The 12957-nt window shown below is 43.1% G+C and overlaps 1 protein-coding gene across 4 annotated transcripts in view; it reads right to left on the minus strand.

The window, feature by feature from the left end:
- ryr2a (ryanodine receptor 2a (cardiac)) overlaps positions 1-12957 on the minus strand; it is a 587454-nt gene that overhangs the window by 238558 nt on the left and 335939 nt on the right. For all 4 annotated transcript variants that reach the window (XM_052011297.1, XM_052011295.1, XM_052011296.1 and 1 more), the window contains exons 30-33: positions 6304-6421; positions 4459-4619; positions 2620-2779; positions 180-266 (exon numbers count right to left, since the gene is read on the minus strand). In XM_052011297.1, coding sequence (XP_051867257.1) covers positions 180-266; positions 2620-2779; positions 4459-4619; positions 6304-6421 — 526 coding nt within the window. The remainder of the gene's footprint in view (positions 1-179; positions 267-2619; positions 2780-4458; positions 4620-6303; positions 6422-12957) is intronic.

Genomic DNA, 12957 nt, shown 5'->3' on the forward strand with positions numbered 1-12957 from the left:
GTATAAATTTGCAGTGTCACATTGCTAAAATTCAACATGTCAATTAATTCAAACGTTAAGTAAATGGAACTCTTTCATGTGGGTAGCAGGATAAACTCACTCATCCTAGACTCTCAGATTTGCAGGTCTCTCCCAAGCCTTCAAGCAAGGCTCATTGGAAGGATGTACTCATGACTTACCTTAACCCTTCCCAGTTCAAACTGGAAAACATTGGGACTGGTGGCTTGTGCAAATACTGCTGCAAATAGTTTTGTGCTTGCTTCCACCTAAACACAGAAGGACAGTAATGTTACCGCTGAAGAAAGCTTCAGTAAGGTGCTGACCAATATCAAAAGAATGCAACCTGGTTTTCTGTCAGAACATTCTGAGTGCATTAAAATGATCGAATGCTGCAAGTGGTTAAAGGCAGCTACATCTCAGTATTTTATTTAAGAACTTTAGATCAGTATTCTAATTATGTGTGTTGTAAGCACCCAGCTAAAGAGACCCAAGCATGGTCAACACTTGTGTGGGAAAGCCACATGCAGTGGCTTTGCTGTCTGGGAAACAGAAGATCTAACCAATTGAATGGATTCACGCCCCAACAAGTATCTCTGTCACATTGCCATTGGAGGCAATCATGGTGTTTAAGCAAATTAATATTGTACTCTCTAACAACCACTCTGTGTAATTTTTTTTGATGAAGAGGAACCTGCTTAGAGGTATAAATTAGCTAAAAGCCCAAGGTAATGGACCCAAATCATGAGTAACTGGGAATACAACTCCACTCTGCCCACTCATGTTTCAATCAAGTGTGCAGTCCATTTAAATATTTATAAAGTGGTAGCCCATGAAATGATTGTGAGGCTGTTTAATACAACCCACACTATCCTTAGAAAGGTACACTTCAGCAAGTATATGAAATCACTTTCCACTGTTCAGGGGTAGCTGCAACCAAGTTTTGTTTTTGAAAACGCGAATGTAAATTTCAGCCATCCTCTCACAGACACATTCTCAGTCAAGAGCACTTGTACAACAAAAATGTCTACTGTGTTGATCCTCTTTGTAAAACAACACTTTCTCACTGTATTATTACAGCAAGTTTGCACTTATCAAAACTCCCTAAATGGGTCGGATGAACACACAAACCTCAGCTTATTAAAATGAGGATAAAATGTACTTATTTGAATTAAAACCCACATTTTCTGGAACCCAATGCTGCCTTTGGTCTAAAGGCATTATGGCTAGTTATATGTCCTCCAAATCATCTTAGCCCTACCATGAGGTGAGCTCTGAATATGAAGGATTTTATCACACCAGTAGTGTCACATTGGTCTTCAGGGTATTTATATGGCATTATATGTATGTGTGGGTTTCCTCTGGGTGCTCCGGTTTCCTCCCACATTCCAAAGATGTACGAGTGAGGAAGTACGTCGGTGCTGGAAGCGTGGCGACACTTGCGGGCTGTCCCCAGAACGCTCTATGCAAAAGATGCATTTCACTGTGTGTTTCAATGTACATGTGACTAATAAAGATATCTTATCTTGTCTTAATTTAAGGAAGAAGATATTACATAAAAGGAATTTTAAAGGGAAATTCACTTATTCCACACTTCTAGGAAGGAGTCTCATTCAAAGAGAACGTGAATCAGGACTTCACATTTTAGTGCTGCGACACATCACTGACCAATGAACCACATTAGCTGCAAACATGCAGCCGAGATATCATTACAGTGGGGCTATATATTGCTCAAAACATTTGACTTGAATTGAGCAAACAAGTGACATTGATTAGACTTTGATCAGGAAAAAATTATCTTTCAATCTATTTTTGGAAGAGATCTTAAATCACATTTGTTGAGCTTTTCCTGCAACCAGCAAGTTGCTTTGCATGTTAATTATTTGCAACTTTATTAAGATGATGGATGGTGGTGACATAACCCGACAGTAGCTTCATAATGCGATGGCCTGTGTGTCATGCTCTGAAGCAGCACAGTGGGGTTGGCTTCTCTGGTCCCTCACACAGTAATTCCACAGCTTCACTGGCCCTCCTGGGCCATTTATGATGTTAAGGTGAAGCCTTTCAACTGACATCACTCTGGCACATCTTCCAAGTTCCAGTTACACAACATCATTACCAGGGAAGCCTGCTAAAGGATGATCTGTGTTGTCCCAAAAGATCATATGAATAACTACATTAGCAAGCATACTTTCAGACAAAAGGGTAATTGTAATCTGCAACTGTATCCTCCAAAATCTTAAATAAAGATATAATGAGTGATATTTTCATGACTTTATGTATAGAATATGGGACAATGGATATCAACTGTAAAGGGGTTCACGTCAAGGTGTAAGTTTGCAGGTAGCAGTACAATTGCACCTCTTGTGTCTGGTATTCTCACCCCTCAAGATTCTTGGTTTCACTGGTGACTCCCACTTTGATTTGTGCCATGCTTTTCACAGCCCTCAGTTCAACTCCACTGCCCCATTCCAACCCAGTCTGAGGTTAAAACCAAGGGTAGATGGAATTGAAGGATAGCTGAACTGTCTGATTTAATTCAAAGAGCTGAATGGCTCACTAATGCTTTGAAGGGAAAAAATAAAGCTCTTTCTTCTATTCCATTTGAATCCTATGACATACCTGATAATATGTATTTAATTCCTTGCCATTGGCAGTGAACGTCAGTAAGCCACTGGCAGTATCCACCAGGCAGCCTATTTCTAGCCCATTGTTATTGCGTCCTTGCCCAGGGCTTATGCTTTCTCCTGCCCACACCATGTAGCAGTTACTTCGTTTAATGCTGCAATGGAGAAACATTTACAGAAAAAAAATCTGTCAGTGCTGTGCTGCAATGTGTGTGGGCAGATATAATGATGCCTGGAATCAAACACCTCCAGATGTAGGTACAGCCCATCTGCAGCTAACCGCATTGTTCTGTCTCTCCGCAAAGCTATTCTTCAGCCCAGCAATTGAAGGTGAGTTTCATTGGATAATTTCTTCCCTCATTCTTTGCCCCTAGCCCCCATGCACTTTTGTAAAGCACTGATCATATTGTGAGCACCAGCTGCCACTCAATACCCCCAACCCCCCAGCTCCTTTTTGAGTGTAGGCAATGGGTTTCAGCAGGAATTTCAACCATTTAGGTAACACAGTGAAGCTCTGCATCATCCAATCGTCTGTCTATCCATTCTCTGATGTGCAATTTGTATCTAACAGGAGTGGGAATATTGGATTTTTGTTCCTCTTGCTGGGTGCCAAATCCATCTATAGTGACCCAGTGTATGCACTTAGCAGTTAACTGACCCAACTATCTCCCTGTCAGCAGATGTGGTGGAGGCAGGACTCACTTCACCCTTCAAGAGGGAACTGGATAAGTATATGCAAAGGAAATATCTGCAACACTATGGAGAAAAGGCAGTACGAGTTGAGTGGCGCTGGTAGAGAGCCGACGTGTTGGGCCAAATGACCTCCCTTTGTGCTGCAACCATTCTTTGATTCTAGGACATCTTCTGCTATGCAGCTCACTATGTGGCAATATACCACCGGGGTGCTAGCCTGACATTTCCCTGCTAGGTGTGACAAGTTAATTCCTGTTCTTGTCAGAATGATGTTAAAAGTGCTACGTAATGCACGTTGTTGTTAACCACAACCTGAATGTGCATGCCCTATCATTTCCCTGCCAATGAGTTTTCAGATCCTCATCGTTTCTATTGATAAAGAACAAAACCCCCATTTATTTTAACTTGTCAGATCACACAGCTCCATTCAAAAGGCTGCTGGCACCATTACCTCTGACAGCCCTCCTTTTGTCCTCTCTCTAGTGACAATCCTGATTTTGCTGCCGTTACCACAGAGTTACTAAAAGAAACTTGAATCCTCTCTCATGCCCAAAGTCTTGCTCTCTCTCTCTGTCAAGTGAAAACCTAAAGTCAAGCAGAATTTCCAATAATAGGGAGGGCTCGCTCCTGGATGAGTGGACTGTATAAAATTGCTTCTTCCTCATCATATCACTAAAAAGGCTGAAAATAATGACTACACTATTTCACATCAGAGCGGGGGTCATTGGGTAATTCCACTGTCAATCAAGCCTGGTGACTCCACTGCAGTAAGTGACACTGCAGTTGAGGTAATTATTCTCCACTTACTGCACTTTTCTGACAAAGTAATTCAGCTTTTATTCAGAGAAACTGCTTAACTTTCTTTTGTAAGATCTGTTTCCTCTGATATTTAAAGGTTTCTACATAAATTGATGGTGTTTGCTGTACAACTGACTGTTTGCCATGAGCCCCAACAGACGCCCCACCCCTCTTCAAAGTCATAGGCAGGTGTCGATAGAGATTCTGATTGGAAATCTGGAGACACTTATCTGCTAATTTTCACTTTCCCCTTTTGTTCAATTGCCCTTGGAAACGTGCCTGCAGACGAATTATGAGTGCAAAATCGTGCAAGAATACTTTCTTAACAGTACCCAAATCTTACCTTTCATGAACCTTCCCTTTCTCATCTCCCAGAGTGACTGTCACTGTGCGAACCTTCTCCAGCTCATAGGCAGTGTCATACTGGTGAAAATCTGAGGTGATCCAACCAACCCAAACATTGGTTGGCTCCTGACCAGGAAATATTCTCACAGAATAATAATACTGAAAATACAGAAAACTTTTATCAGCAGAGAATTTGATTCCAAACCACGTCTGTCACCTTCTTCAACTCAAATGTCCCATCGCCTGGACCTATTGGAGTTAGTATGGACTGCCGCTGTCTGTAAGGAGTTTGTACATTCTCCCCGTGTCTGCGTGGGTTACCTCCAGGTGCTCCAGTTTCCTCCCACATTCCAAAGACGTACAGGTTAGGAAGTTGTGTGCATGCTGTGTTGGCGCCGGAAGCGTGGTGACACATGTGGGCTGCCCCCAGAGCACTCTTCACAAAAGATGCATTTCACTGTGTGTTTTAATATACATGTGACTAAGATACATGTGATCTTAAGATACAGGACACTGGCTCACAGTGTGGCTTCTCTCACTCCACGGGTGTTGCTGGCCTGTACGAACTTTCAACAGACACCGAAGCAAATCCTTGTTCCAATCAAAGAACTTAATACTATAAGAAATAGGGGAAGGAGTTGCTCAAGATCATGGCTAATATTCTACATTAATGCCATTTTCCTGCTCAATCCCCATATCCAATGATTTCCTTAATATCCAAAAATTCATCAGTCTCTGTGCTGAAGTAATTCAATGACTGACTATCCACAGCCATCCATAGTAAAGAATCCCAAAGGTTTACTGCCCTCTGTGTAAAGAAGGTTCCAATTCACTTCAACAGGGACTGCCAAGCTTGCACCAGGTTTAACCAAGCTCTCAGGCTCAATGGTTAAGCTTCTCAGCCTGAGAGCTGGGAAACCTGCAGAACAACATACTGCCCTGTTGGACTCCACTGGACCAACAAGGGGGCTGACACAGTCATCAAGAGCTGGACGGAAGCTGCTATCACCAACTGAGGTCCATGTTAGTAACAGGGAGTCATGGGAGTCATGTCAAAGATGTACGGGCAGGTTAATTGGGTTTGAAATGGGCGGCGCGGACTCATTGGGCCGGAAGGGCCTGTTACCACACTGTAAATAAAATTTTTTTTAAAAATTTAATTTATAGTCACCCGGGTAAAACCCAGCATTAGTGCTAGCACTGATGCAGAAGATCTGTCCCAGTTGCTGATCATAGAACGTAGAACATTCCCAGCATTCATTTTACTTCAAAATTTCCAGCACTTACAGTGCTTCACTTCAGTAGAATCAAAGTTACATTCATCATGAAAATAGCTGCTACTGTTCTGTAAATTACAAAGTAAATAAGAAAAATGTAGACCTCTGGCAGCAAGATATTTGTAAAATTGCTTCAAGTATAAAAATAGTGTGGTAACAAAAATACTATGAAACGGAAACAGGAGGAAAAGTATTGATGTCAACAATGACTTATCCATGCATTGACCATGTTTCATATAAAATTACCATTTTAATTTTATTTCTACTTTTAGTTTAAATGGAAGAAACATAAGTCAATTATTCCCACATAAACACCTGACTATACAAAGAAATGAAAAATGAATAAATGATACATGCTTCAATTGTCTATCATTAACTGTTATTTAACATCAAATATTGTTAATTTATTAACGCTGGACAACTGTTGATAAATGAGGGGGATCCAGAAGTTTTTTTTCCTTAGTTAGTCATGTACATGAAAGCTGGTTCAAAGATACCCTAACAGACAAAATACCTCAAATATTGACTTGAAGCATTATCCTTTTGTGACCATTATAGACACTTACTGTTGTTGTCTGCATCAGGAAGTCATAATCATCCCTATCATCAGCTAACACCTCCTCCGTGAGTCGTGTTGAAGAGTGTGTTAAGTTATAATCAGGTTTTGTTCTCTTCAACATAAATCTGAAAAAAGAAGTGTTTCTTATTAGAGCAGTAATATTTTCTGGAGTCCTTTTTTAAAACCTGGCAGCACCTCATCTTAATAAGAATGCCTCATCCTCTATGGTGCCATGTGTTAAAGGTGCGACAGAGCAAAGTTCTGTAACTTGCAACTGATCACTGTGATTGGGGTTAGTCTCCTGTTTCTGGTTGAAGGTCACCCCCAGGATGTTAATGGTGGGGGATTCAGCAAAGGCAGTGATATCAAATGTTGGAGGGAGTTGACTGGATGCACTCTTGTTGGAAACATTTATTACTTGGCACTTGTCAGAGCAAGCCTCATTCTTGTCCGGGTTTTGTTGCCTGTGGGGATAGACGATATCAATATTTGAAGAACAAACACAGAGCATTCATCAGCAAAGAAATCAGTGGAGGGAAGCTCACTGAAGCCGAGGATGCTTGACTCTAGTACACCGAGGAATTCCTGCAGTGGGGAGATTGAAATGATATGGTCTTCAGTCAACATGAGAAGCCAGCGTTAGAAGGCTTGGCTGTTGAGGGGAGACCCTGGCCAAGAGCATAATGCTTAGTCCTTGTTCCCCAAGCAGGCAGATTCTGCTGCTATGCAGATTGAGAGGATAGAGACTGGCACCATATGAAAGCATGAAGACAGCTCAGGGATGCAGGAACAAGTCTGCTTGACACAAGGCTGGTGATCACACAGTAGTTGCATGTTGAAGTAAGGAAAGACCAAACAGGAAGGTGAGCTTGCTCTCAGGAACCTGCATTGTGTGCAGCAAATGATGGCCTGTGCTTGGATGGCCATCTGTAGTATGTACGAACGCTGATGTCTTAACCTGTTGTCCCTGAGGAATGTGATCAGCTTGTGGCATCACTGGGGGGTTTTTTCAGGTCCTCCAATCCATAGACTGACTGGAACTGCAGACATAAACTGTTGTCAGCAGCAAGGGACTGGGCCAAATCGTGCTTGGGTGCCAGTCTAACTACTGACTGCAGGAGGCAAAACTGGCCTGCAATGGTCTTGCTGGAAATGGACAGCCTCCCAATAAAACCACACCCCTGAAAATTGCAGGTATGTGCCCTGTTTTGGGAAGGGGAAGGGGACATCTGTTTGACCCCTGCTTCTTGCTTTCTCTTCCACTGCAGCCACAGATTGTCTAAAATATTGCCCAACTTACAGAACAGCTGGTATAACAGTGGCACAGTGGTGCAGCCAGTAGATCTGTTGCCTCATAGCTTCTGTGACCCGTGTTAAGCCCTGACCTTGGATGTCATCTACACAGAGCTATCATGTGCTCCAGTGACCATACAAGTTTCCCCTTCCTCCCATATCCCAAAGCCATGCAGATTGGTATGTTAGTCGGTGACTAACAAGAAATTGTCCCCAGTGTGTAGGTGTGCGGTAGAACCTGTGGGGAGTTTGAGAATAAATTGGGTGTTTACTAACAAATGGGTGGGTACTCAGTGTTTATGACTCTTTTGACTCCATAACTTTCATGAGGTTATCCAAGCCCCAGATGCAGGGGTAAGTTCAATGATTCTGCACCCAAAATGATCCCAAATATTTAAAGTGGTTTAGATGACAGAAGGCGAATGGAATTGGCACCTTTTGTCACAAGTGTAAGAAGCGATGGTAGCAGACAAAGGCTCTCGATTTGTAACATTAATTAGCCCTGTGTAGAAGACCGCTGGATGCCACACTCACAACCAGACCACAGCTGGACTAGCCAAGCATTTGATAGAAACCTGAGCCCACAGAAAGCAACTCGCATCACAGGGGTTGCCAGCAATATTGAAATGAAAATCATGAGGATCTAATACAACCATTGTACGGTACATCACTGTATTGTACAACCATTGGCACGGTAGCATAGCTGTTAGCACGACGCTATCACAGCGCCAGCGATCGGGGTTCGATTCCCGTCGCTGTCTGTAAGGAGTTTGTACGTTCTCCCGTGTCTGCATGGGTTTCCTCTGGGTGCTCTGGTTTCCTCCCACATTGCAAAGATGTACGGGTAGGTTAATTTGGGTTTAAAATGGGCGGCGCGGACTCGTTGGGCCGGAAGGGCCTGTTACCACGCTGTAAATAAAATTTTTTTAAAAATTTAAAAGTTAAGAATGAGTAAAGTACTGGAGCAACAGGTATCACTTTATACATAACTTGGTAGAGAGTGGGAACGAGGAAACCAAACTAGCACAGCGGTTAGCATAACACTGTTACAGCGCCAGCAACCCGGGTTCAATTCTGGCCGCTGGCTATAAGGAGTTTGTATGTTCTGTGTGGGTTTCTTCCGGGTGCTCCGGTTTCCTCCCACATTCCAAAGACGTACAGGTTAGGAAGTTGTGGGCATGCTATGTTGGCGCCGGAAACGTGGCAACACTTGCAGGCTGCCCCCAGAACATTCTACGCAAAAAATGCATTTCACTGTGTGTTTCGATGTACATGTGACTAATAAAGACATCTAATCTTATCTTATTAGCACTCCAGTGGGCAACTGCAAATTAAACAGTGAGTGGGCGCCAGTGAAATCATGAATCCCCACACCAACAGGCAGAGCAATGAATTACTGAGTTATTGGAGCGATGAATTAATAAAATTGTACAGCAACGGATAGAACAACAAATCAAAAATCAATGCAGCAACCAACAAAGTGATAAGCAAATAAACAACTTGGACACTGACTATAAGTAAATTAACATTTTAAAATATTACTTTCTGAGATGTGGGCGTAATTGGCAATGCCAATGTTTATTTGCGATCCTTAACTTCCCCTTGGACTGGGAGGCTCAAGAGGCATTTGGAGGAGAACATTGGAGATGCTCTTGTTACGGAGCGAAATATGATAATGAACACTTCTGTGCTATTTCGGACACTGTAGGAATTCACCAGTAAGACCATTTCATGTGCATGCTTCATTAAGAGCACCAAGGGTAAAATTAGGCCCATTGATCCGGGATCAAACACTGTTGGGCACTTCTGGGAAGATTAGATTTTTATTGTATCATGCTGGACTAAGTCCCAACGCAGATAAATCCCACACTTACCTTTTACCTTCAAGCTTCCAGCTACAAATTCCCACTCACCACTATCTCACCCATCTCCCCTATACTAACCCTCTGATTAGCCCAAGTCCTGAACCCATCTCTGTGCCAAACTCCAACTCCCACTACAGATTGGCACCCCTTCCCCCGCAGCTACTCTGCTGTCTGGTCCCACTCAGCTTGCCCATGCAACTGATGACCTGGCACCAGTGCTGATCACTGACCCACCCTTCGCCCTAGATCAGGCTTACAATAACCGACCATCTATCACTTGGAACCCAATGTCAGGCCTGTGTGACAGGTGTTTATTCCGAAAGAAGTATGATGCCCAAGGAGAAATGCCCATCATTTGGGAGCAACTATTATAACTATATAACTCAGCCTGCGTCGGTCCTGATGCAGGGTCTCGAAATGTTGACACTCCTTTTGCCTCCACAGATGCTGCTTGACCCGATGAGTTCCTCCAGTATTTTTTTGTTCCAGATTCCAGCATCTACAGTGTCTTTAGCCTTCTGTCTATCTAACTCACTCACCCACTGGGGTACACTGCAGCTTCTGGGTCCCAGAATCTGAATCTGTATATTTAAATGAGGAGAACTGGCAAATTTGATTTGGAAAAGCTGCTTGCCATTTTGAAAATGGAAAATATCAGGGGATGCAAGTTAAAAATGATTCAGGTCAGTGAAAACTGTTGATTTTAGGCAGAGATAGATAAGTACTTGACAAGCAAGTGGATAAAAGGTTACTGGGGGGTAGACAGGAATGCAGAGCTGAGATTACAATCAGATCAGACCTGATCTTATTAAACAGTGGAGCAGGCTCAGGGAGCCAAGGGGCAGATCCTGCTCCTAGTTCCTGTGTTCATAAGTTCCTTACGAGGCGTTAGGTTCACTCCGGCCTCCTGGGAGTGAATTGGTCACTGGGAAGGGGGTCACTGTTTATAAATAAGGAGTCATTCATTTAAGGCAGAGATGAGGTGTGCTCTATTGCTCAAAGGGTGGTAGAAGCAGATTCTTTAAGGCAGAGGTCAGTAGATACCTGATATGCAAAGAGGTGAACGTTTACCATGGTAGACAGGAATGAGTTGAGGTTGTGATCAGATCAGCAATGACCTTATTGAATAGATAAGCAGGTTTGAAGGGCTGTGGGGTCTACTCCTGCTCCTAATTCATATGTGCATATGTTCACATTCCAGGGCTGACTTAAATGTACCAGGAATCACACAGACACACTCTGGTTCACTTTTCTCCAACATGGTTCATGGGAACCTTAAAAGACATTTTGGCAGGTACATTGTTAGGAAAGGTTTAAAAGGTTATGGGCCAAATGCAGGCAAATGAGAGTAGCTCAGGTAGGCACCTTGGTTGGCATGGATGAGTTGGGCCAAAGGGTCTGGTTCCATGGTGTATAACTCTATGACTCTAAGCTTAGTTTCCTTACTAGGAACAGAGGTCACACCACAGCTGGTGTGGCTCACCAGCCAGTAGCCCGTGGTTGAGAGAATAGAATAATTCACTTCAACCAAACTGAAGCTTAAGGTATCTTTGTTCTTCAAGTGATCATAGCAGGATTGGCCAGTCACAAGGAAATGCCTTCTGGCACAAAAAAAAAACAAAATGTAAAAGATCATCAGATGTTCATCTCTAAAAGCTGTGGGTAGTTTGGTCAATTATAGATTCATAGAGTCATACAACACAGAAACAGGCTGTCTGGCCCATTATGTCCATGCTGACCTGTTTCTACTAATCCCATTTACCAGCACTTACTCTGTAGCCTTCTATGCCTTGGCTTTCCTAATACTCATCTAGATACCTCTTAAATGTTGTGAGAGCACCGGCCTCCACATTCTACACCCCCCTGCCCCCACCACCCCTGCGTTCCAGATTGCAAACAACCTCTGTACGATAGTGTAGCGGTTAGTGTAACACTATTGCAGCGCCAGCGACCCGGGTTCAATTCCAGCCACTGTCTGCAAGAAGTTTGTTCGTTCTCCCCGTGTCTGCGTGGGTTTCCTCCGGGTGCTCCGGTTTCCTCCCACATTCCAAAGACATACGAGTTAGGAAGTTGTGGGCATGCTACGTTGGCACCAGAAGCGTGGCGACACTTGCGGGCTGCCCCCAGAACATTCTACGCAAAAGATGCATTTCACTGTGTGTTTCGATGTACATGTGACTAATAAAGAAAGCTTATCTTATAAATTCTTCCTCATATCTAGACCTCCGACCCTTATCCTAAAGCTATGCCCTGTAGTTTTGGATACCTCTGCTATGAAGAAATGTTTCCTGCTACCTACTCCATCTATGGCTCTCATAATTTTGCACATCTCTGTTAGTTCCCCTGTCAGTGTGCTTATAATTCTTTCCCCAAATGTGCTTATCCAGCTTCCATTTAACCCCCCTCCACTGTTTGCCTCACATGAATGATAGAAAAATAGTGGGCTATGTGGGAGGGAAGGGTTAGATAGATCTTAGAGAAGGATAAAATGTCAACACAACATTGTGGGCCGAAGGGCCTGTACTGTGCTATAGTGTTCTATGTTCCCTGTGGCAGCAAGTTCTCCAATCTCAGAAAAGAAGTTACTTCTGGATTCCTGGCCAGATCTATCAGTGATTGTCTTCTCGTTCTGCTCTTCCTACACATGGAAGTCTATTCTCCCCACTGAAATCCTTTCACGGTCTTAAACACCTTCATCAGGTTTTCTTTTTGTCTCCCAGACAACGTGGTTACTTCTTCGAAGGGGATGAAATGTCTGGAGATGAAATGCTTGGTGCCTCTGCCAATCCTGCAACAATAGCGGCCGACCATAAAACCTGGCTTATCCAACACTTCACCAACTGCTGGTTGCAGTCATCACATAGAGAGCAAGTGCCAATGGAGGAGCAGTGCAAGGAGGGGGAGGGACCAGACCAATGGAAGGACAGTATTGGGGGAGTGCCCGGGCTGACATCAGGTGAACTGGGAACCTGTCAAGTCTGACAACAGAGTTCCTACTGCATAATGTATTGTTAAAGGGAATGTAATTTTCAACGGCACTCAGTTGATATCATATTCCCACTGCAATCAGCTTAAAGCAGTCAATTCAACAATTCCACTTTTTTCGCTTCTTTAATCTCTGCACATGACAGCTCCATAAATGGGAAAATTGCTCAAATGCGTTTTGATTAATGCTTCCATTCAGTTACTACGGAAACACCAGCATGGTAATGAGTAAAACATTTTAAAGGTTGGTCAGAATTGATTGCGCTCACCACTGTCAGTAGTCATGATTATATCCACAGTATTAAATTACACCTGTAGATGAGAAGTTCACTATCACTGCTCAGAATCTGTTACACATTAGTTCTTGAAACCAATATTATAGACTTGATATTTCCAAGCAAAACTAACAAGCTGTGAGACTCAGAAAATGAAGGACTAAAGAACTTCATTCTCATGTTTCTTTATGACATAGAAGGAGGCTGTTTGGCCCAACAGGTCTGTGCTCCCTCTCCAAGCAA

This window comes from Pristis pectinata, chromosome 3, assembly GCF_009764475.1.
Source record: "Pristis pectinata isolate sPriPec2 chromosome 3, sPriPec2.1.pri, whole genome shotgun sequence".
Lineage (NCBI taxonomy): Eukaryota > Metazoa > Chordata > Chondrichthyes > Rhinopristiformes > Pristidae > Pristis > Pristis pectinata.